This window comes from Lemur catta, chromosome 9 (assembly GCF_020740605.2).
Source record: "Lemur catta isolate mLemCat1 chromosome 9, mLemCat1.pri, whole genome shotgun sequence".
Lineage (NCBI taxonomy): Eukaryota > Metazoa > Chordata > Mammalia > Primates > Lemuridae > Lemur > Lemur catta.
The window spans coordinates 17,174,854-17,201,211 of record NC_059136.1 but is presented as its reverse complement, the minus strand read 5'-3'; the positions used below and the strand labels follow the sequence as shown (position 1 = coordinate 17,201,211).

The window sequence follows — 26,358 nt, the reverse complement described above, 5'->3', positions numbered from 1 at the left end:
TTGAGACTCTCCTGACTGGCGGCGATCCTGAACCCTTCCAGCTGGCACTGCTCACCCACCCACACACGCTGGCCCTGGCAACAGAGTCTGCACGTGCAGCACCAAATCTGACGAGGTGGCAGGCAATGCTGGGTGACGAGGCTTAGCATGTAGGATTTTAAAGCAGGATTATAAATCTGCACGAAACTAAAGACACAGTGGGCAAACAGACCAAACCAACATTTTATTTTAAAAAGTTTTATTTTGCAGATTTAGAAATTTGAGATTTTTTAATAACCGCAAAAGAAATTCAGTCACACCTAATGATTAACAGAATGTAGTGGTGTATTATCTAAACAGAAATCGTGCTGATGTGCCATAATAAATTGTCTATTAGTAAAAAAATACACTTTAGGGCACAGCATTGTATCACAAATTACAGTAGGGATACTTTGCAAGAATTTAATCAAACTAGAGAATTCTGAGTAACTGTATCTTTTAAATGCAGCACTTAAAAATGTAACAACTCTGTGCATTCTTTTTCTTAAAAAAATGACCTTGTGTGTCATAGAAATGCTGCTTTATTGCTGCAGAGGTCAAAGTTCAAGGCTCAAGAGGTACAGGAGAGAATACAAAGGTAGCCTTTAGAAACTTGGTTTTGTTTATGTATAAAAAAGGTAAAGTTTATAAAAGTTAATTTACAAACCAAGAACAAAAGTGGTATGCACGCATTATGTACAAGCATCCTTAAAACATCAAAATTTTCAAATGCATAGCCAAAAAGAACAGAAAACAACCACTGCCCCTTGTATAAAAAAAAAAAATAATAATTCCCAAATCACACCATTATTTTCTTCTTGGTGATTATATATTTCTGAAACCACCAATCCACAATTTACTCAATCTTCTTCATGATACGGTATCTAGATGTGCACAAAAGCCATAAAAACTTAGTAATACACAGCGAGAATGATCTAAGAATTAAAAACATGAGGGTAAGGCATTCCTGCTGGTTAGTATGTCTGTGGTGATATGGTTAATTTATAGATTCAAAGAGGCCATGGAACCAGTCTCACATGCTTTGGTGTCCTTCCCTAAGAAAAATGTGTTTTCATATACAATAAGTAATTGTCTTCACTTGACCTCCCTCCCCCCAAAGTTATAAATTCCCCTTGCTGTACATTTCTGTTAAATCCACTACACTGGTTATATATTCCAGGTGCATTTAAAAAATGTGTGCATATTACCTCATGCATAATAAAATAAAATGTGTATGTATGCTAGGCCAGGGCCATAATAAAGTTTGAAACAGTGTACTTTTGGAAAGAACAGAACTCAAATGTACCCCCAATTTACTGGCTGGTATTTTAACGGAAATCAGTATGTGAAGTTAAGCAATGACCATAAAAAATTACAAAAATCACAAAGTAAAATATCTTTGAACCTCTAGCCAATAACAATAGTTCATCAATCACAAACATGCAGTTTGTAGCATGTTGCCTGACCAGGGGTGTGCTCACTAATCTTCATCAGTCAAACAAATGCTAATACTAACAAATTGTAGTATCAATTCTAAGAAAAGTATAATACTTGATAGAATGGTTCCATTTAGATTTAGTAAGTTTAACCCAGTTTCACATTATTTAATCAAGTCCCTATATTTTAAGAGTTAAAAGTGGTCAATCAGGACAGAAACACAATTTGCTCCAACAAGGTAATTTGGATCTCCAGGAAGACACTTGTTTTGCCAGGTTTTAGGATCACCTATGAGAGAAAAAGAAGTTAATGTCATTTATAGTTGGCTAAACTGGCTATCAGTATGCTTTGCCATTATGGGGCAAATACAAAAACATATATTTAGATATAATTTTCTTCTCTTTCTTTAGCATATTGTACTTACATCAAAACTCTTAGTGCTATATTTCACTGCAGACTTTCTGGTACCTAATAATTCAAAAGCTGTTTCAGACTTCTCTTTTGTTATGTCATCAAATTCACTGACCTTTTCAAAAAATGACTCAAAGTTAGAGCAACCATATGCCTGGGACAGTCCTGGTTTGCCTCTGAGACCACATCATCATCATTGTTATTATCATTATTTTTAGAGACAGGCTCTTACTCTGTTGCCCAGGCTAAAATACAGTGGCATGATATAGCTCACTATAGCCTCAAACTCCTGAGCTCAAGCGATCCTCCTGCCTCAGACTCCTGAATAGCTGGGACTATAGACTTGGGCCACCATGTCTGCCAATTAAAAAATTTTTTTGTGGAAACTGGGTCTTATTATTGTCCAGACTGTTCTCTAACTCCTAGCCTTAAGTGATCCTTCTGCCTTGGCCTCCTAAAGTGCTGGGATTACAGGTGTGAGCCACCATGCCTGGCCCCACGTAATTATTAATAGCACCTTTTCACTTTCAAAAGTCTGGACCATAATTATATGATCACCCATTTGAGCTGAGAATAAGAACACATTTCTCATACTCAACTACAGACCAACAAATGAAATCCCAACAGTTCTGTAGCATCTGGTTCTTGAAGACCCTATTCCTCCTTATTCCCCCTTATTTAAAAAAAAAAAAAATTAGCAAGACAGAGCTGCTCAGCTCTGATTTCTGCTACACAACTAAATCATTTGTAGAGCTTCAAAAACTTGCTGACTGTGAAAGTGTTAGGTAGGTCTCAGGCACCTGAATTTTTAATAAGCTCTTGGTGATTTCAGATTGGCAGCTAGAGCTAAGAACCCCTGGTAGTGGACACTAAATGTGAAGAAAGTTGGAATGACTGTATGTCTCTGTGGTATCCAAGCTAGCCAAGAGTCAAAACTGCTGACTTTTGCTTCCCTTACAGAAATAGCTCTCAAACAGGAGCAATTCTGCCCCTGATGAGGCAACGTCTGAAGACATTTTTGCTTGTCACAACTGGCATCTAGGAGGTAGAGGCCAGGGCAGCTGCTAAATATTCCACAATGAAAAGGATTAGCCCCTACAAAAAAGATTATTTGGCCAAAATGTTAATGGTGCCAGCTGAGAATCCTGCCTACTATCTATCACCTAAGCAATGCCTGGAGTCAACAGCATTCCATAATGAGATCAGCAGCTTAAGAAAGTGATTTAATTTTACAGATATATGTAGACTTACTTAATACTATAAAGAACAAACTGTTCAGGCAATGAGATAGTTATGACTAGTGTTTGAAAGTAAATACAAAATATCTTTGGGTTCGAATTTCTTTATAATACACTAGTTTTTGCTGGGTTTAAGTCAGTACTTATCAAAATCTACACTGACTTTTTTGAACAGAAATTTATAGTGGCAAAACATTTTAAAGCCATATAGGAGTACATAAAGATACATTTATTTTCTGGGTGAATAAACTCAAATTTAACACAGAAAAAGTAAGCTGTTTCAATCTAACCAAACAACTTATGTCATATGGCATAAAACAATGAAAATTACAAATGTGTAAATCATTTACGCTTCATATAATATCTAGGAAAAATCATTTATTAAGCAAGTAAGTATAGTGGACATTTATTTTAAGGATTCTCATCCTAATATGGTTTAGAGAACAATGAGATCTCATGCTACCACCAGCCTTTCAGAAAACACATTTTAAATGTAGTTTTATTAACATTAATTCACTAATTCAAACTAGCCTAGTAAAATGTTTCTTGTTGGAGTCCCTAAGGAAATAGATTTAATATCTACTGTGTTAAAATTAATTTATTATTTTTTGCAGAAAATAGGGTACTTGTAAATATGAGGAAATACATAGAATTTTTTTCTCGGGTAATATTAAAATATGTTCCTACTATAATCTTTATACTATAAACCTTTATACTATACTATACGAAACTAAAACTATATAATGCTCACCTGACTTATCAAAAATTTAAAAGTAGGACTTTAAATTCTTGTTTTTCTATATCAGATTCTCTTAAAATAATCTATATCAAAGATAAAGAAGGTTCCAATTGGTAACTGACTAAAGTCATTCAAGGAAGTGAGAAATGTGAAAATGCAATGGAAACTTTGAAATTATGATCTTAAGAACAAAATGTCATTTAAAAATAGTGTGTAACAGAAGTTATTTAGGGTCTTATGTTGAAAAACCGTGGCCAAGTATGATCACAGTGGAAAATATTTTGTCTTAAATTTCTCTGGTATATATACTTTGTAGATTAAGAAATTAAAGAATAGTAACCAAAACTAGCAATAATTACATTAAGGAATAAAATTATTTTAGTAAGAAGGTAAAAAATAACTATTATCTGTAGGACTAAAACAATTTTCCCACGGCATCCTGAAAATTTTGACAGAGCAATTTTGTTGAACACCAGGAAATAGTCAATCTATGGCCAAATTATCAATTTTCAAAAGGCAGAAACTTCTCTACCTTTCCATATTCATTTAAAATATATGTGCCACAAATAAATTTGAAAACACTGGTGATGCCTACAAGGCCACAGGAACAGAGGTAGAGATCTGCTAACAAACAGCACAAGTAACATCATCAGACCAGGTATTAATCAATGACAGTACCCAAAGCCCCCAAAGGACAGAGTGAAGACAGCATACCCGACGAGGAGTCGGATGATTTTAGAGCAAAAGACCAACCGTCAGGAGTCATGGACGCACAGTGTGGTAAGCGCAGCTCCACAGGCTTCAGGAACTTGAGGCCATGGGGCCCACACATCACTAAGGGACTCAGTAGTGTTTCACCTGGAGTCGGGAAAGGAGATGGGTTGGTTAGAGGGCAGCCTTCTTTCAGACCCCCAGTTCTCCTTACCCCACTTTAAATTATATACTTTAAAGCCTAATGGGGTTAGTTCTCTATAGCAGCACTGAACAAGAAAAATCTAACAGAAGACATGTATGGAATTTTAAATTTTCTAGTAGCCACATTAGAAAGTACCAAGAAACAGGTAATGTCAATTTTAATATTTTATTTAACTCAATATAACCAAAATATTATTATTTCAACATGTAATCAATATACAAAATCTTTGAAATTGGTGTTTATTTTACATTTCCAGTACTTTTCAATCAAAATAGCCACATTTCAAGTGCTAGATAATCACATGCAGCTAGTGGCTACTGCAGTCAATCATAACAGTATATAGTAACAAACCTATTCAAATGTGCTTTTTACAAATGTTACTTATATTTTCCATTTTTAATGTTTTGTTTATTACAGATTTGGCTGAAGGGATTCATGCAGGGCCAACATAGTCAGTCTCACTGGTTTTTAAAACAGGATATCCACAAATCAGATTGTATAATCAAATGTTAGTATTCTGGGAAAATACAAGAAAGTGAGCTAAAGTAATGTATTTAAGGAAGTAAAGTACTGCTAAAAGATGCTAAAAGAAATTCTAACAGTTCATCATCGTATCATCCTGGTAGATCCACAAAGATTATGACAATGACAGCATTCTTCGTTCCCTTAAAGCAGCTCAGAAACATATGGTAATATCCTTTAAGGACACCTCATTCAGTCGCTTGAGTATTAACTAATGCTGGGTTCTCGAAGACAGCACCTGCCCCACGCAGCTTACATTCTACAATCAGTTAATAGGCACAGCAACACCTTTCTGAATGGGTGTTACCTAACCCATCTCTAGACATGGAAGGGCTGACTGATTCAAAGATGAATTTGGTTGGCTCAGCCTAGACTGCCCAGCAGTCACGTGTGAGGGACACCCCATGGCCCGTCCCTGCTGTCACTTTTGATTCTGCAATGAAAGTCAAGCAGGCCATGTGGAAAGTCACTGTAGCCTTACCTGGGGCCACTCATTGCATGCCTGTGTCACTGTCCCCAGGGTACTCCCCTTCAGTGCTCACTTGAGAGGCCCTCCCTGATGAGACGAACATTCTGTGGTTGGCCCAGCGTGGAACAGGAGAGAGGCTGCAGGATAATCCCTTTAGCTGAGCACTTTAAGCTTGCAAGTACACACAGGGCAACTCTTAAGTTATTAAAGCTAAGTAGAAATATTAACATATTTACCTTTCTCTTTATCTAAAGGTGGGAGGATGCTGTTGTCTCTGCAGACCTTGAAATAGATTTCCTGCTCAATTCCTTCGGGAATGGCTCCTTGTGGGATAATTATACTAACGCCAGTTTCTATGGAGCTCAACACCCCACCATTGCTGTTAAATATGCCTCGGGCTGTGGCCACCACAGTGTGACCATCTTCATCTTCATCTTCTTCCACAGCTGAAGGACTGAGAGTTCAGAAATGGCTGAGTAAATTTCTGATAAAATATAGGAGCTTTCCATTTATTGCTATATTGTAATAGGTGGTTTCATTTTATTTCTCCATACAATCAAGATGTTACTTGCTTCAACAAAGTAAGATTTTAGTGATAGATTTTACTCACAGGGATAACTAAGAGCATATTCTTCCTGGAGAAATCAACTCCATTTCTGAAAGCAACTAATCAAGTTAGCTTTATTACTGATTTTGCAATCTTTATGTATAAAACCTGGTACCTTGCTCACCCAAATACAGGTTGAATGCCCCTAACCTGAAAATCTGAAATCCAAAATGCTCCCAACTCTGAAATATTTTGAGCAACAAAATGAAGCCCAAAGGAAATGCTGATTAGACCATTTTGATAACGCAAATATTCCAAAATCCCAAAAAAAAATACAAAATCCAAAACACTTCTGGTTTCAAGCATATTGGATAAAGGATACTCAACCTGTACTATGGGTTTTATGGAAGGACATTTTCACATCCATGAAATTGGTGCTTCAAATTTGATGGTAAGTCAGAGTTTAATTGGTAGTACTTTTATTCCCTTCTTGGTGATGATGAATCTTACAACTGACGACATCTTAGACTTACCGAAATCACCCTAGGATTTTAAGTGTACACATGTATGGCCCTTCCTTAGTACTCCCTGCATATCAAATGCCCATACTGCCAAAGGCAAGGATTCCAAGTTTCCCTGTGCTGAAGACATTGGTATAGGTGCTTCCCAAAACATTCATGAAAGATAGATTAACTTAGTAATCAAAGAGTACCAAAGGGAAGAGGGATGTGGTAGAAATGACTGCTTTAAAAATGGAGGCTATCAAGACTTCTTGAAGTAAAGTTGTGAGCCAGGACTCAAAGGTGAGCAGAAGGATGGACCCACAAAGCAGAAGTATCCAAAGGTAGCTGTAACTTCATTCCAGCACAATTGGAGTGTCAAGGACAGGCTCCTACAGCACAGTGGCAAGGGAGCAAAGCCCACTGCCTGTAACACCAAGTAGCTCCTGCACACGAGAAGCCTCCTGTGCCCCATCCCTGACCACCTAGGAGGCGCACAGAGATAGGAAAGCTGCCACTGACATAACTCCTTTCTCTTGGGAAGCAGGCTGCAGGTGGCTCTCCTGGCCCTTGGTTCTGCCTGTGAGTCTGCTTCTGCTTCGTGGATGGCTTGAAAATTTAACTTGATTTAGGAGGCTGAGATGAGCTTATATGTGGCCAGAATGAGTCTGGTCAATCACTAATTAATGAGAAGACAGAAAAGAGTGTCTGGAGTGAGACTCCAGGCGGGCTTGCTTTGTCTCATCTGCTGAGCCATCTTACTCTGATGTTTTTTAACAGTCACTTTGAGGTTATTACATCTTTAATTTCTAGCATCCTTGTTGAACAAATAATAAACATCGATACTTATGTTTTCGAGATGTTCTCCACATGTACCTCACCAGTAGGAGGTTAGAAAGTTATAGGCAGCAATGAAGCATGGGCTCTGAGGTCAGATGGGCAGCAGCTGAATCGAGGCTCACCTCACCCTAGCTGTTGTGACCCTGGGCAAACTGCTTACAATCACTCAACCTCAGTACTTGGTAAAACAGGGATAATGACGATACCTATCAACCATATGTGGCTGTCAGCTTTATTATTTTATTAACATCTTGTACCTCCTGGAAGAGCTTCTGCATAATAGCATTCACTGCAACAACACTGCTCAGTTTAAAGGGTGAGTTAAAATTATTACTTCAAGTCCCAAGTCATATCAACAACATCACAGTCACTTAAGAAAAATCACAGGGCCAATGCTTTAAATGAAGCCAAAAATCTTACCTCACAGGAATAGCTTTAGGCACTGTGCTGATATTATTTATTTGATATTTAGGCTTATCTGCATGGATAGAGAAAGTTTCAACTCCACTGTCAAACTCAGGAGGCTGTGCTGAACTGTGCGATTTCATAAGAGTTTTTGGTGAAGTGGGGGCTTTTGAAGGTAAGTCAGGTTTGTGTGCAGTTTCACTTGGCAGCAGATTGTGATTGAATTTAGGACTTTCAAACTTGCGCTCAAATGGTCGAGCAGAACTTGTATATGGTTTTGGTGTGAATCGATTGTATGCCGGGGTGACCGTTTTCTGAGTCTGTTCAGCACCATTCACTGGAGCTTTATCTGGAAAACTTTTCTGGGGATAGAAAGCAGGTTGAGCAGTATCTTCTCGGTTTGGTGGTCTGAAAGTTGCTGGCTTATTCTGAGATGGAGGTGGGTCTGGTTTGGACACTAAAGAATTCTGAAAATCCAATGATACTGAATTACCTGAAAAATAAACATATAAGCACTTTAAAAAATTCCTGAAAGAAGTTTTAACAGCCCCTTTGATATCTCTCTCAGCTTAAGTTATCCTGGTACTGGAGTCAAGGCCTGGGTTGCACAGTCAGAGGGTGACTCTTGAACCCTGGAGGTTATGTGTGATGAAGAGGGACAACTGGTGCTATTCGTGTACCCTGCGGCCTTAGAGTCAGAGGCAGCTAAGAGTCCTGGCCTGCAGAGACTAGGGCCAGTCTACATAAACTAGAATGTCCAGTAACCACACAATAAGATATTCAACCTCACTATGAATTAGGACAATGTAAAACAAAACGAAACAAAAACCATTCAATACCATTTCATACCTACTGGAACGCAAAACTGAAAAATTTGATAATGACAAGTGTTGGCAAAGATGTGGAACAACAGGGATCCCCATACACTGTTAAAGGCAGTGTAAAATAGTACCAACTGAATTCTATGAAATAATTAAGAAAAAAATAATACCATTGTTATATAAACTCTTTGAAAATAAAGGAAGAGGGAACATGTCCTAGCTCTCTTTTATAAAACCAGTTTAACCTTGATACTAAAATCAGACAAGGACATTACAAGACAAGAAAATTATTAATCCGAATTCCTCATGAACATAGTAACATAATTTACCATAGTAAGAGAATAAAGGATACAAATCATATGACCATTTTAATACATATAAAAAAATTTAACAAAATGCTTTCAGCAAACTAGAAATAGAGGGAACTTCCTAAACATGATAAAGGGCATCTGCGAAAATCCTACCACTAACATCATAAGCGTTAAACACTAGACTGGGTATGGTGGCTCACGCCTACAATCCCAGCACTCTGGGAAGCCAAGGTGGGAGGATCGCTAGAAGCCAGGAGTTTGAGACCAGCCTGGGTAACACAGGCAGACCCTGTCTCTACGAAAAATAAACAGCTAGGCATGGTGTGCACCTGTAGCCCCAACCACTGGGGAGGCTGACACAGGGAGGATCCCGTAAGCCCAGGAGTACGAGGCCGCAGTGAGCTGTAATTGTGCCACTGCACTCTAGCCTTTTTAAAAAGAAAAAAAAAGGTGAAACACTAAATCCTTTCTCCTAAAGATGGGGAACTAGCAAGAGATGTCTGATTTCACCACTTCTATTCAACATTTCACTGGAGGTCCAGGCCAGTGTAATATGCAAGAGAGAGAAAGAAAAGGTATGAAGACTGGAAAGGAAGAATTAAAACTGTCTTTACCTGTAGATATGATAGTGTGTGAAAACGATATAAAATAATATCAATCCAGAACTACACGTCTGGTTGAAGATTTACATACCCTGGAATTTGACTCCTACGTAAATAAGAGAGAAACACAGTTTGTACTAGGAAAATGTGTGCCAACAGAAGAATTGATAAATAAGTTGGGTTATATTCTTACAGTAAAATATTACACAGCTATTAAAATGAATAAACTGGAGCTATATGTCATCTATCTTGTTGAGATTTTACCAAGGAATGTAAATGCAAAAGGCAAGGTGCTGTAGGATACATTTTATGTAAAACTTTGTGGCTTTCTGATGCTAGCGAAGATGAAACATAGTAATTTTTATAAACCATCATTCAAATACGTAAATTTAGAAATACCAGTAAACAAATACTACTTCCAGAAGATTTAGATACTGGTATAAAATTGATCTACGTTAATCAAACAGATTAAAATCTACTTAGCTAAGAGGCTTGTCAATATAATGGTCCTAGTAATAAAAACAAGAAATGTATTATACTTTTAACAAAATCCTTTGTTTTTATTATTCCCAGTCCAAAAGTTTCAAGTGTATATATTTTTGTGTAAAAAGCATTTTGCTTAGAAACTGTAAGAATTTAATTTCATGAGTATTACTGTAGTATAGTGATAATGTTAACTTCTGAATTTCTTACCTTCACCATGTGCTCCCTTGGAATGTACGTGGAGAGAAGAGCTGGTAGCAGGCTGAGATGGTTGGGTGTACTGCGAGGGCAATGGAGGAGGTGGGGGAGTGGCCTGGATTGGTTCATAGCGTTTCTCACCAAATGCTCTATCCACAGCATCAGCTTCAGGAGGCTTTCCCCTGTTAAGAAATGAAGAAAATGCCTACAGCTGAAAATGGACTCACATTTACAAAACAAGTTCTCATTCCTCCATGTATCCCTAAGTTTCAAAAAAAATTCTAGAAATTTCAGTTTATTTTCATGAGTATACAAAGCTACTCTATCAAAATATACAAACAAATTCAACCACTCATCAGCACACGAAATGTCCAGACAGCACAGATACTTTCAGAATATTAGTAGAACATCCAGAAGATGGCAACCAAAAGGCAGATGAAATTTTGGGTATACTTTTCATATTTAATTGTTATTTACAAAAAATAAATAACTGTTGGTAGATATAAGAAAATCTTGCAAATATTTTGGAAAAAAATATTTTGGCACAAATCTTCCTTAGACCCATTTCTGATTTTGTATCTAAGGTACAAAAAGCCTTGGCATCCGGCATACTCAGAGCACCATTAAAAACTGTCACAGACCAGAGGTTAGCAAACTTTCTTAGTGAAGGGCCAGGTAGTAAATGTTTTCGGCTCTTTGGGCCATAGGTCTTTGTCACAACTATTCAAACTCTGTTACAGCCCGAAAGCAACCACAGACAATAAGGAAACAAATGGGCATAGCTGTGTTCCAGTACAACTAAGAAAACTAGACTTCTTTTAGTTTAAAACTTGCCCTTGATTTACCAGATCCATTTTTTTGTTTGTTTGTTTAATGACTGCTAGAGTAGCAGAAACTGCTTTATTTTACAAGGCTCATTTAAGTCAAATTGTGCCACATATGTATTTTTCAGATTGCCAATTGTTAATATCTAACACATAAAATTCACACAAAAGAAATCTTTTAAATAGACCCATAATTGCAACACTGCCATCTAAACCTTACTGCAGAGTGCCAAAGCTGCACTGGCTTTATGTGCACAAACAATAACATATACATTTGGAATGCATGTTCATTTTCATAAAAGACTTTTATTGAAGAAGTCTAGTCTTATGATTAGCTTTAAAACTATGTTACTTTGCTTTCATGCATTTAGTCTAAGCATTTAAAGATGACATTAAAATCTGAAAGTGCACATAATGCCAATGACACAGTGTGGGACACCTTATGTAACAGCCTCACATTAATTGCCAGTCTTACCACTTGACGTTCCTTTTCAAGTAGTCATAGCTAGTGTAAGAGCCAAGAAATCTAGGTGATGGCAAAGCAAGCGCAATAGAAAAATGAAAGAAAATGGTCAATCTAACTAAGTAAATTTGCAGCAAATGGAACTCAAATGTCATTTTAAAACATCAACCAACATCCACCATTTCAACATAACTTGGTCTATAAAAGAACGTATCACTAACTCTCATTTAGCCAAGGAAATTAACAATAGATAAAATACAGTAACTCAGCTACACCCGCCCACTCTCCACATACTTTAACTGGTGTTGCCAGTGAAGAGCAATGTGTTTGAGCTTTACTCCTCTTTTACCTCTGACCACTTATATGCTACAGCTGCTAATGGTGAGCAAAGGAATGAACCAAATCAAGGAGCAGTAACTAACAGGCTAGGCAAAAGAAATTCTTTAAGTGAGGACAAAGGAAAAAGTGATACAACATGAGAGCCATACTGATTCCCTAGGAGTGGTAACGATGAATGGGCAAATGGAAATATACATGCCTTTGAAACATGACTACATTTAACATGTTTCTTTCTAACAACACCTTCTCAATCTCCAGTCATGAGCTGAGTCCTGTGGTGGGTGGAGCCTTATAGAGTCTCATAGCTTTTTTTGTCTAATAATGCCTCATGAACACAAAGACAAATGGACAATAAATGTCCTACATGTAGGTCTTAAAAAACTAAAAACCACCATCATTGATTTTGAGACCACCACTATAATGAGTGGAATCCTGAAAGGTAGATCTGGTGACAAAAATTCCTGTTGTCCTAAAGAAACTGACACAATCTCTGGGCTGGGGGCATGTGCACAGTCCCAGAAGGAGACTGCTCTTCTAGCCCTACCTTAGAATCCTGGAAACTTTCTAACTTGCTTTGGAGGTGAATGTCTTGAGCTACTACTATCTCCTAACCTTCCCAATGCTAATCCAGCTCTGTGAAACTGTAAGACAGGGTAATATCTGCTTGCTTTCTGGGGCATTTGTCCTGTGCTAGCAAAGATATCTCCCCTCTCTAATTCCTACCATTTCTGAGGTGTGTTTTTAAGTGGAACGTAGCACATAACATCTGGAGGAAGGTAATTTTTGCAATTCCTGTATTTTACTGAAAGAAATAAAGGCCTGAAGGCAATCTATTAATGACAAACTAAAAGTAAATGGTTTTGAAACGGGACAAAGAGGGTCCCATGTTTTAAAATCTTTTCCAGCTGATGAATTGGGCAAGAGGGTGAAACAGCATTAGAAAGGGAAGGCTTAGTAACAGCTTCCCTAGTAGTCATCTTCTATGACCTTCATTCTCCTTCCCAATTCTCTAACCATTAAATATCTACATGGGAAAATGCAGCAAAATTATAGCGTTTTAATTTTATATGACAAAGGAAGGAAATGTATAATAGTATCCATCCCAAATTACACTTTCCTCATTCCCACAGCACTCAAGGCAATAAAGAGTAAAATCAAACAGATCTGAGTAAATTCACAAAGACAGATGCTATCTAGTTCTTTCAAAGGTACTATATCCTTGTGAAACCATGATCAGCTAACACAGGCTCCTCCCCAGAGCTATATTAACAAAAAGAAGCATAGCTGATGCACCTAGTACACTGTGCCCTGTTAAGCTTCATTCACTCAACAAGTAATTACTGAGCCCCTACTGTATACCTGGTAGTGTTCTAGACTCTAAGTTACACATTATAAATAAGCTATTAAGTTTTCTTTCTGGAAAACCAAATTAACACAAAACCAAAAAATGCCTTTCGCTTGATTCCCTGTCAAAACGTCTTACTTTTTAGATCTAAATGTATTAAGATTGTACCCTACTTATCAAGTATGTAAATGGATAAATAAAACATCTCTTTAAACTACATGCCAGGCTGCCTTCTGACAGGAATGAATGTGTTTAATGGAATAAGCAAAAACGATTATTAAAGGGTACTTCCTTCTATTTTACCAAAGGTGAGCTCCTAGCTTGCCTTGGTCTTGACACTATTTAGGTGCTACGGGGCACCTTTCTAGTGTTGTACAGGGCAGGGTCCTAACACTAGTATAAGACACTATTTGTACTTAACATAATCTCCAGTGTAGCACTCAAAGTTTGCATCTGTATTTCTCATAAACTGCTTTCTTCTATAAAGATTTAAAGAGATGGCAGTGGGAAAAATGTTTTAAGTCTTCACTTCAAATGATGTCTTAGAAAAAACAATGGTAATTAAAATCAGGTTTTTAATGTTGGAGGCTTTTTTTTTTTTGGAGACAGAGTCTTGCTCTATCGCCCTGGCTATAGTGCAGTGGCATCACCGTAGCTCAATGCAATCTCCATCTCCTGCACTCAAGCAATCCTTCTGCCTCAGCCTCCCGAGTAGCTGGGACTATAGGCGTGCACACGACCACGCCCAGCCAATTTTTTCTATTTTTAGTGGAGACAGGTCTTGCTCCTGCCCAGGCTGGTCTCGAACTCCTGACCTCAAGTGATCCTTTTGGCTCCGCCTCCCAGAGTGCTAGGATTACAGACACCATGCAGGGCCAATGTTAGAGGCTTTAAAGTATATTCTAAAAGAACTTTTACTCAATAGTAAATGACAAATGACAGCTAGGTTCAGATAATCCCCAGCATCTAATTAAGTAAAAATCTAGGTGCTTTTAATCTAGACACAAAACTGGTAAGTGGTGACTTCTTATGTGTCAACCTGGCTAGGCTGAACTACAGTTCCAGTTATTTAAACACACACTAATCCAGGTGCTGCTGTGAAAGGCTTTTTCAGCTGTAATGTCTCTTGTCAGCTGACTCTAGTTAATCAGAAGGGAGATGATCTATGTGGGCCTGAAATAATTAGCAGAGCCCTCTAAAAGAGAACTGAGGCCCTCCTAGAGCTCAAGAGTCTCTCCCCCGTCCCCCAGATTTTCCCTTCCTGAACACCTGCGTCCTGACTTAGGACTTCCTTAGGCAGCCTCCATAATTGTGTAACAAATTCCTTTTGACAAATCCACATCTGTTTTCATTCTTGTGGGTTTTGTTTTGTTGAGGTATGAACCCACCTGTGCCTATGTGGGTTTATACCCAACTATTAGTACCAAATTCTCCACCAGTCAGGGTTCCACCCGAGAAGCAGAACCAGCAAGAGATACAAACCCATGCAGGCACAAGAAAGAAAAGCCAAAAGAGAACCCAAAAGATGACTAAACAGAAGGGAACTGCAAAGAATAGGGAAAAGATGACTGGGATTCAAGAAACTTGGGCTTTCGTCCCAGCTCTGCCCTGTCATTTCACATCACCTGATCCTTAAGCTTCGATAATAAAAAAAGATAAGCTCTGTCTTGCCTTGGGGGGAAAAAAACCTCTTTAGTGTTTCCCTCAGTGTCCTCCTCACATCTGCTTTTATATTTAAAAAATAAAAACAGAAAAGAAGGAAAAGAACCATCATTAAGTGTGTGCACAGAAGTGGAGAAACTCCGATGATCCCCGTGAAAATCAGGGTCTTCAGTTTACACTCTATTCTGTCAGAAACTCTTTGATTTTAGCATCTCTTTGAATGCAAAAACTTTTATACATCTGGTATCAGAGTTTAAGAACAAAAAAACAAACACACATCCCAGAACTAAAAAGTATGTACAATGCTGAACCACTGGAGTTTACAGAAATCATGTATTATGCTTAACTACTTTCCTTTAAAATTGAACTTCATGTGATTAACTCCACTTTATGCAATCAAATCTTTATGCTGCATCTTATTTTTAAAAGGTTAAATCTTAGGTGAAATAACTTACTTTGAAGAATAACTAGAAAAATTTGATTGATTCTGAGAATGAATTGGCTTGGCAGGCTCTGGGAGATGGCTGGCTGGAATGTGTGCAGGCAGCTTATTCTCAAAACTTCTTCGGTCAAAGTATGAGAGCTGTTTTCGATAATATTCTTCATCTTCCTCAGGATCATAATGATTCGACCGAACAATATCTTCAGGTGGCTTCGGTTGAGGTTTTTGAGGTTCTGGGATTCTGACAGATAATGAATGGCAAATGGAACAACTTTTAAGATGGTAATTTTTTAAAGAAAATGAAATATATAAATCTTACCTTGACCTTTTCATTGACTGCTGTGTTTATCCAGGATCTAACTGCGCAGAACAGTTAAAATGGATATCCCAAACCCTAAGTCATCATAGAGTATGCACAAAACGCAGCCCTCTTCTGGCTCATGGGTCCTTTAACACGATTTCACAAGCTCAAAGATTATCTGGTTAGGGGCCTCACAGTAGGAGAGTTAATTAGAAAGGGAATGTAACCAAGACAGTGGAAAATTTCTCAAAGTACATGTATCACATGTCAGCAACAATAAGTGACAGACTTTACATAGTCCAAAGTTCTAGAAGGCATAGAGAGCAGATGAGGAAGAAAATGTCATTAAACATTGATTGTTAGGTAGTAGTTCTCCTGTCACAAATGCAAATGTATATTCAGCAAATAAAACATTGGTTAGGCAGAAGAATTGTATTCAAATATAGTCTGTCACTTATTAGCAGTATGATGAGGCCCTGGGGAAAAGCATAGGCTGAGGGGCAGCTGGCCTGTTTTTCCCCCAGCTCCAACAAGTCCTGCAAGCTACTTACTCTGAGCCTGAATGCCTTTAAAATGCAGAAAACAACAGTATTATCCTCATTGTGCAGACTTGCTTATTAGCACAATGGCAAGCACCTTATGTATGCTCACTAAATGATTAACTTTAGTTATTTTAACCAATCAGGGTCTGTTTCCTCACCCCTAAGAACTAAGAGTTCACATGCCTGAAAGCAATTTTTAAACTAAAAAGCATAATATAAATGTTAAAATTAAAATTTTTAATCATTTGCTAGAAAAATGTCTTTTTATAAGCTTTGTTTACGTTCATAGGATTTGTTATAGAAGTTATAATAAAGCTTTTTATTTTCTAGGATCACTGTTTTAATTAGGAGAGCTGGTAGTTTTTATTTAAGGACAAACAAGAGTCCTCTCCCCCTTTTTCATACCTCTCCTTTACTAACATACTGACAGCAAAAGGCTTTCTCACTGGCTAAGAGGGTCAGATTCCTGGTCAGTTCTGTCACAAATGCCACAAAGTGTACTAACCTGTATAGAGTTTTGTCATGCTCACTGAATTGATTCTGAGGAGTAGGTTTGGGACCAATGATGGGAGCACTTGGAGGTTTAGATGCTACTTCTGGAGGCTGTAGAAAAATAAGACAAACATGCCCAAGGAACAGATAATTACAAAACAGACTTCATTTAAGGGGCAAGAGGAAAGCTAAGAAGCATTGTGAACTGCTCTTCACTTGTGTGCCTACACATCCAAAGCAGTAAAGACTATTTACCTTAAAACTGGCAGCGTCATTCACATCCTTCTTGGTTTCCAGTGATGCAGATCTTTTGTTTTCAAACATTTTAACTCTGGTGAGCACAGACTGTGGTTTCATTGCTGGATCTTCCTCTTCTTCAGTTAGAGTTGGGGGAGGAGGCAGTGGTTTGGTATTTGAAGGCAGAACTTCTGGCTTATGTTGAGATGAAGGTATCAGAGGGGGGACAACTGCAGCACCATGGAGAGGCTCATAATGGCCTGCTTTAGAGGTAAATCCTTGCGATGGTACTTGCTCATAACTTCGTGGGTATTGGTCAAAATACTGCTTGGGCTCAGACGACTTAGGAACTGCTGAAGGATAGGGCTGTGGTTCTGGTCTGTATCTGTTATGTACATCATATCCAGCGGTTGGCTGCTCTTCGTGTCGTAGGGTGGAGGTTCTAGGCGGCTGTTCATAACGTGATCTACTGTCGTAAGACAGAGGGGTTGGCTCTTCAAAACGTGGGAAATATCCTCGTTCTGACGACTCTTCAGGATGCTGTCTCAAATCCAGGTCTCGAGGGTGCTGATTATCAAAAGAAGGCCGAGGTTGGTAGGACTGTTTGTCATCATAATACGACCATTGTTCTTCATACGTGGGGATGCGATCTTCGTATCGTAGACGATGGTCATAGTTTCGAGCAAACTGGTCTGCATAGCTTGAGGAGTCATATCTGTACGTGGGCTGCTCAAGGTCTCTGCTGGCTTGTTTCTCTACATATGGGAGTTGGGGTTCATAGGTCAGATTAGGCTCTTTGTCTGGCCTCTGCCCTTGGTGACCAACAGCTGGCTGTTTCAAAACATGATTCTGTCTCATCATCTCCTCAGGATATGGATCCTTTCTATATGCCTGTATAAAAAATCCACATTTAAGGACAAAGACTTGCTTTTAATTCTAATCTATTTTATTAGACTATGATTAAACTATGATTTAACATGTGAAAATGATATGTTCTACCATTTATTACCAGGATAGATATGATTAGTGGAAAAAGCTAGTTTAAGTGAAAGCTCAAAATTTATAATGCAGATAGGGGCTTTTGTGTTTCAGCACATACTAAATGAATAGTGAGTTAAAGGTAATTATTAAATTTAGTAGAAAATTAATATGCTATTGATTCCACTTGATTCTGACATTGAGAATAAAAATCCTAAAGAAAATCCACGGACACCATAATTTATATGAATATAAATATGTTTATGAATGAATCTTCAACTACACATTAAAGAATTCTGAAAGATACATAAAACCAAAAATAAAAATAAAAATAAAAATATTAAGCACAAATCTCAATTAAAAGGCCTGTTCTTAATCAGTATACCGCTGGAAGCCATGCAAACTACAAAACTGAAATGATCTGTATTGATTTGAAAGCACTACGGTGTTTCAAAGACCACAGTAAAAAAAAAGCAAAAGAAACACTTAAAGGGCAAAGCAAAAATGATCATGTGCTAGATTGATGGAGAGCAACAAATTAGTGCAACACTGCAGCACAGGTACCTTTGTTGGATCTACATGCGACGACAATGACGGTTCTTGATCTCTTAGCATTATGTGAGCTGCCTCAGTACTTGGTGTTCTTAAAGAATCAGCTTGTGGTGAATAAGAGGTGGAAGGAGCTGGGGTGGGCTCCTCCAGTCTGACATTAGTTAAATTTATATTATGATTAACAGCAGAGGTTGATGATGCTGGGTTTGTTTCAGGCGAAAGGTAAGGGACTGGAGATGAGGCTTCTGCTTTCTGTGAAGTGTTTAAAATATTTTAAATATAGTGTTTCTGTTTACTGCTAACTTCTCACTTCAATTTATAGTGATTGGTAGACATACATTTTAAGTGTGCTGAATAACATAACTATGACCTCATGTCCTAATTAAAAAAAAAAAATCCAGTATATTGCTGTGTAAGACAAACACACAAAATTTAGAATTCAGTCCCTGGTACTCTCAAATTAAAATTAAAGATTAATTCTTAATCTGGAGAAAGAACAAAATATATCTTTAAACTCAATCACCATATTCTAAAATTTAATAATGCACCTCTAACTACAAAACGTTGAATGCTTGCTGCTTACCTGTTGAGAGGCTGTCTTAAATCCAGGGGAGTCTATTCTATGAATTGGTTGTGGCTGTGCTTGTGGTGAGTAAGGAGGATATGTTTGGCTTTCATGATGCATTCCAGAGGAGTCCTCTCTTACAGGCTCAGAGGACCGTGTAATGGCAGACTCCGGTGGAGTCCCAACCTCATCATTAAGAGTTTCATCTAGTTCTTGATCAGTGTAGGCCCCGCCTTCTGTATCTGTGTCTTCATAGTCAGAAGTGTGTCTACTGTCCGTGCTATACATTGAGTATTCACTACCTGGGGCTGACAGGTAGGACAGACGATCATCATGCAAATCAAGGTCATCACTTGTAGCACCATCCGCCTGGGTCAAATAAAAGTAAATTAAAAATTTTATTCAGTAGTCCTTTAAGAGATGGCCTTTATTTTACAAGGGAGATTGAAAAGGATATTTTTCTTTGGAAAAATCACATCTGTTTCTTGAAACTTCTGGTGAGGAAAGGTCAAGAAGATTGTACAAGCACACATGCAGACACACAGAGCATCCCTTGAGATCTGAAGGGCGTGGATGAGTGAAACGGTGGCTGGTCAGCCAGGACAAAGCTGGACTCCAGGGCCCAGCCCCAGGAGACCATGAAGGAACCCTGGCACTACTCAGGTTTATAAAACCTAGTCACTGGCTTCTCAGCCCAAAGCAAGGTGAAGAGCGAGAATGTTACTAACCCAAGCTCACAGCAACAAGGACACACTGACAGAACAGCGCACGTGAGAATAATTATGAAATAAACCCCACAGTTCAAACTGAATAAGAGCTAATATATTCATATTTAGGAAACAACTTTTTAAAAAAGTTGGTGTTTGGCCCTTAAAGCTATTATGAAGCAACGGAAACTCATCACCTACATAGTGGTTGCTCTGTTAAATTAAGAAGAAATTTTTTATTATTTTTCATAGAGGCAGGATCCAATGGATGGAAAGGGAGAAGTGCAGTTATGCTCTTCTTACAAAAGTAATTAAGAGCTCAGTTTCTAACAGTCTATGCTGATTATCTTCTGAGTAGATCAGAAAGAAAGTGAGAAGTATTTGAAGGAAAGGAGGCTATAGAGTTGCAATCAACAGGTTTCACTGGATACTAATTTGAAACTAATAACTGGATTAAATAGTCCCTGAAGATCTTGCTAGATATTGTGCCCAGCCAGTTAGGCACAAGAGCTGAAGGATGTGGAATCCAGAAAATATTTCTTCCATTTCAGCATAGACTGATGCTGAAGGACAAACATAAGGCTTTTGTTTTCCAGGAAGATGTATTGCTGTTAACCAGCAGGACTTGGTGTGGCTCTGCAGGTCTGCTGTACTAGAAGCATGGTGTTGGGAGTTGAGCTCCCTGAAAGGAGCTTTCCATGCAGTCCCATGCATGGCTGTGGAAGAGCCTGACCCTTGAGCACTGTCTTCCTAATAAGAAAGACCAGGGTGTCAGGCCTCCCTGTGCTTTGGTTTTCAACAGAGCACCTGCCAGTCTGGGGAGAATGAGAATCCCAGGGCTCTGCCCGGTTACAGCGAAATCTCTCTCTGACTGAAGTCTCGATGGCTTCTAAACTCTGTTAATGGCTGCTGCAGAAGAGAAGTCGTCTAGGTATCTACTCTAATCTTTAACTTGCCAGGGTTTCTAGAAGACTATAATCCAGTAGCCAGCTGGGGAAAAATTTAAAGCCTGGGGAAGAATAACTTGGAACTCACCAATCCACCTAGCTTTTGCAGATGGTCTGAGATGCAGAAGTGAGCAAGAACCATGGATGCTTCAAACCAAGAAATGATATGTCTACATGTTAAGAAAGCCTCAGGATGACTTTTCTAGGTTTAGCGGGGACCACACAAGACTGTGTCAGATCTTGCAAAAAGGAACTCTTCCTACCAATTAGGTCAAAGTAGTTAGTTCAGGAAAGTCAATGTAAAATGAAGTGGTTTTAGTTTAAGAATCTATCTATTCTGATAAGATATACTTGAGTAGAAGGGGGCAGGAAGATAACCTTGATTTAAGTTGTAACAATCCTTTCTGATTTACAAAATGCATCAGTCTAGCCTAATAAAAAATGACATATTTTTCCTTACGTAAGAAGCTGGGGAATTTAGACCTTTATTTTAAAAGCAAGCAAAGAAAGGAATAATAATCTCACAAAGAGAAATTACAGAAAATTAAGATTTGTGGATTAAAAAAAAAACATCTCAGATAGATAGACATGTATACTTTGTACATTTTGGAAATGTCTACAGACTGATTCATTTCAAGAATTCACTAGTGCAAGCTACTAACATTCTACCTTACAAAGGATGTTAAGAGAATTGTGTTGTTATAGAAGATTAGTATGAAAAAGACTGCAATCCTTTTTATCAAATGCCGCAAATGTAAAAATTAGTAATAATGTGTTGCTGTAAAGTGGTGTGACAGTTTTATTGCACCTGCATTATTCTATCAAGTGTCCCAGCTGACATGTAAATTATTCAGAGTGATCTTATGATCTCATATGCATGGTCTATCCCCCAAACTGGTACACAATGAGAAACACCATGGTTCTGACGCATCACTACAGGTGAGAACAGCAGACACTACCTCTAGATGTAAACGTTTAGCATCTCTTCTTGCAGAGGCTGTGTGTTTCTGGGTGAGGGGCACGGTGGTCTTAAGCATGCAGCATGCACTGCCAGAGCATCTGTAGCCACAGCCAGGCAGAGGAAGGGGGGTGAAGGGGGGGAACATGCAAGGGCAAAACACAACAAAAACCAAACCAACAAGGAAACACAAAAACAAATAAAAAACCAGAGATATTCTCAATCTTCCCTAACAACCAAAACTTATTAATATTGCAGTGATCTGAAGATAAAAGACATTAAATACAAAGGTCCCTTCAACAGTGTACTTTGAGAAAAAACTACTAACTACAAACCAAATAAACAGACCTCTCTCATCAAAGACTGCTATAAAACCAGAAAGACTGACAACAGAAAGTAGTTATTTTAAAGCTGGCCTTTAGATGTATGTAAAATAAAAACTCAAAGCCAGGAAGGATCTCTTGCTTTGTTCAATACTTCCCAGCAAGTTGCTATAAGAATGTTAATAGGCGCTGACTGAAAAAAAAATTCTCTAGGTAAAATGTAAGGAAATGTTTTAAACAAAGTAAACTTTCTCACTTTTCAGACTTCTCAGAGCCTGTAACTGCTAGTGGCTACTGTGACACTCCTCAAGGGGACTAGGGTCTGCAGTATTTCCCGCCCACTGCTTGCCTTCAGAGTGCCTTTTCTCTCACAGCAAGTCCTGGATGGAGTGTGCTGAGGACAGCACTTTGGGAGACGCTCATCTAGGCCATCCAAATCCCCTCATTTTCAGAGGAGGACACTGAAGCCAGGTTCAAAGTCGTCATTCCACAGCCAGAGAGGGGCACAGTCAGAACTCAACCTGCTTTTCATTACAATTTGAGAATTCTTTAAGAGAGAATCCTACTGGAGTGATAATTCAATAAGTGAGAAAATTTAAGAGTTTCTTACTATCAAAAACAACTTTCATAACCCCTACACACAAATTATAAAAACCTAAAAGCTTACTTTCCCAAGATTACTCTAATACATTGATCCAATAAGAAAGTAACGGTAACTCAAAGGCATCCCTGTTTAGTTATGCAATTTATAGAACAGGTCATAAAAGTAATAGGAAATTTCTTACCTTTCCCTCAGAAACCCACACCAGCTGGTTCTGTTGTTGCTGAATTGCTTCTTTCAGTGCACCATACCAACCATCATTCATTGAATTTAAGTTAATTGTAGCTGAAAATAAATTAATATAGTTTTACAGTTAGAACACTGCCAAAAGCCAGAAGAATTCATTCAACCTTGCTTAGAGCTCCAATTGTCACTACTGAAAATATGGTATTTGAAGATATAAACATTTGAAATTTCAATTTTGGCACTGCACATTTTCTTTTAACCAAACAGCAGGAGTTAGCACAACAGGAAGCTTCCCAGGCAAAAGTCATATAAGTTTTAATATTTTAACAACACAACACTTTTGCCTAGATATTGCCTAGATATTGTTGCCCAGATATCTTAAGCTGAAAGAAAGCTTTTAAAATACTCACTTGTAAAAAGATGGTGATTATTTTTACGAAGTTTATGAGATCGCTCATATAATTTCCTGGCACTTTTCCGAGATTCTGGACATAACCTCATTCTCATTGTTTTCACACCTTGCTTAGAATCAGGGTTAAGGAATACGACAATTGGATACCACTGGGCGTAATTAAGACGATCAACTGCATTTGGTGTTACATCTAATAAAGCGTGTTTGTCCTGGAGACAGAAAAACATATACAAAGATACATTATTAAGAATCATTACCTTCAGAAAAAGTCAAAGTCTATACTACATTTCAATGGTAACAACTTTAATTCTGTCTCCAGAGCACATGTTAAAAAACTGTAATCAGAAGTTAATTCAATACAATTTCTAGTCCAATTTCAAAAGTGAGTTTTTAACCAGCTCACTTTTAAGACTTAGCCCCAATACTTGCAAGCTGACAGAATTATCTGTGTTCAGCTAGAAGCGAAAATAAATATAACAATCTAATGTTCCTGACATTTCCTAAGCATATAAATATCAAAATGCAACTTGAATTGGACTTATGTAATATCAACAGTCTGTTAATTACATCTGAACATTATATACTTTTTTTTGTGGTAACGAAAGATCTTTTGATGCCTATAATAACTATTCCCTTGAAAGTGATTATTACAATGCCTTTTAGTAACAGCTTAATTTTCTTACACTGTATCAGTAATAATCTTAGAAAAACTACCTTCTACCTTCAAATTAACCATACCCCATCCCACTCAAAAACAACAATAACAGCTTTTAACGAAGTAGGTCAACATTTAATAACTTACTTGATCTATGATTTGCTTTATTGTATGAAGACGAATAATACCAGAGCTACGTTGGTCAGTTCCAGCATCTCGTGGTTCACTTTCTATTCATCAAGTCAGGACAAAAATAAAATATCAAATTTTCATTGGTTAGATCAGAGCTTCTCAACTACTGGCCACCAGTGACATGCTGGGCTGGACAATACTTTGTGGGAGCAGTCCTATGCATTGTGGCCTATTTATAGCAGCATTTCTGAACTCTACCCACTAGAGGTCAGTAGCACCCGCTCCCACCAGCCAAAAACCACTGGATTAGATCAATGCTTTCCCAACAGGATTAGAAGACAAGTGAGGCACTCGCTTTGGGTGCAAAATTAAGGGGATGCCCAAAAAACTTCAAGTAATCACAATAGGTAATATTTTGATGCAGTATTTTTTTAAAAATCAAAATTGATGCAAAAAAAATCCACAACGAACATATCAAAAATTTAAAGAGAATCAATCAGTAAGCAGAACTCGAGTAAAATTTAAGATAGTCACCTGGTCAAGAGAAATTGTCAAATATGGCAATTTGCTCAATTGAAAATGAGGTAGAGAAGATTTAAAAAACAGTATGGATGAACTTACTTCAATTAAAGCCAGGAAAGTAAAATTATAATAAATTCTGTGTTTGGTATACATAAAATATTTACACTTAAAATAACGTATATTTTGATATGCATTTTTTTTCAATATTTTTCCAACTACTTTAATGTTCTGCAAAAAAATAGCCATTGAAGAATTCACAAACATATAGACAGGGATGCCGATTTTTTCTTTTGCCTCAGGCTCCAAATGGCACTCGTATGCCTACTGGCACCACTTCCCACCCCTTCTCATGCTGTGACACATGGAGGAAATGCTATGATCCGTACCGCATACTGAGAGAGACCGAGGAGGCTGCTCCTGAGCCAGGCCCTGCCCAGCTACTGCTGGCTGAGGCAATCAATACCTTGGCATGTCTGCAAGTCATCAGCAACAATGCTACAGCAAACTGCCTAGGGAGTGCTGATTTGAGAACTTCTATCAGTAGAAGGAGAACCTTAGGGAAGGGAAGCTACTAATCTGTAACTGTGAGATGGCCTATGGCTTCATCCTGGCAGCCTGTCCATCTCTACCAGTGTATAATATGCCAAATGCAACTTGGGGCTGATTTCCAACCAACAATCCCAGAAGTACAATTGACATGAAGTTCTTCACTAAAAAGGCACAGCAATGTTTGTGACTCTGGTCAGAAGTGAAGCTTGCAAGGAAAGGAAGAGCTCTGGTGTTTCAGATCAGACAAAGGCAGAGATTTGGAAAGACAAGTCATACTGAGGCACAAAGTTAATGATTTCAGAGAATGAGACAAAGCTCCACCGGCAAGCAGGACAGAATTTCCAATCTGGTGAACACAGGGTAATTAAGGAGAAAGATCAATTGGGAGTTTTGGCTGGAGAAAATGCTACTAATTCCTTAACTCAAAAGACTCTCATTAGATTCAAAGAGGACACATAACTAAGCTACCTGAGTTCCTTTTATAATAGTCTAGCTATGGAGCCAAGCTATGGAGTAAACTTGATCAAACCAATCTACCACCCTGTAAGGTACACCATTGCTAGGTCTTCAGACTTGGTTTTCCTAAATTTAAAAGCCCTAAAATTGGTTATGGGTGCAGTCACCACCAACTTTTTCGGGTAAAATGTTATCTACAAACGACTCAAAAAAGACCTCTTCTGAAAAAATTAAGTGGAGAAACAGAAATAATTTCTAATCTGCTCAAATTTTATGATCATTTGTCTGCAAATATTCTGATTTTCGGAAAATAAATATTCTCAAGTTCATCAGCAACCAAATAAAAAGCAATGTTAAAAAAAAAAGAGTGACATTCTGACTCTTTAAATTAGCCCTAGGTAGTTTAAAAACGTTAGTGAGGGTCTCATATAGTGCCAGTGGGGCAACAAAAATTCCTCAGCACAACCCTCTGGAAAGCAATAACAATTATACATATCAACAACCAGACAATGTTTATATCCTATGGGCGAATTTGTCTAAAAAAAAAAAATCATAAATATGGAAAAAGCTATATTCTTAAGGATTCAAATCCTTTGGGAAAAAAGGCAAAGCATAAATAAGCAAACAAAATATGAATAGATTTTTACATTCTTTGTAACAGTAAAATATAAATTTAAAACAAACTATATAAAAAAAGAAAGGCTAATCAAA

The 26,358-nt window shown here is 37.9% G+C and overlaps 1 protein-coding gene across 5 annotated transcripts in view; it reads right to left on the bottom strand.

The window, feature by feature from the left end:
• Positions 1-221: 221 nt before the first annotated feature.
• The window catches only part of TJP1 (tight junction protein 1), a 96,067-nt gene continuing 69,930 nt past the window's right edge, over positions 222-26,358 (bottom strand). The window contains exons 16-28 of one of the 5 annotated variants that reach the window (XM_045561524.1): positions 24,136-24,218; positions 23,332-23,542; positions 22,920-23,020; positions 19,218-19,568; positions 18,647-18,886; positions 17,123-17,995; positions 16,881-16,978; positions 15,546-15,773; positions 10,470-10,639; positions 8,058-8,535; positions 5,987-6,204; positions 4,558-4,701; positions 222-1,743 (exon numbers count right to left, since the gene is read on the bottom strand). In XM_045561524.1, coding sequence (XP_045417480.1) covers positions 1,649-1,743; positions 4,558-4,701; positions 5,987-6,204; positions 8,058-8,535; positions 10,470-10,639; positions 15,546-15,773; positions 16,881-16,978; positions 17,123-17,995; positions 18,647-18,886; positions 19,218-19,568; positions 22,920-23,020; positions 23,332-23,542; positions 24,136-24,218 — 3,290 coding nt within the window. In that variant the 3' untranslated portion in view covers positions 222-1,648. The remainder of the gene's footprint in view (positions 1,744-4,557; positions 4,702-5,986; positions 6,205-8,057; positions 8,536-10,469; positions 10,640-15,545; positions 15,774-16,880; positions 16,979-17,122; positions 17,996-18,646; positions 18,887-19,217; positions 19,569-22,919; positions 23,021-23,331; positions 23,543-24,135; positions 24,219-26,358) is intronic. The other 4 variants (XM_045561525.1, XM_045561526.1, XM_045561529.1 and 1 more) reach the window with 4 other exon arrangements.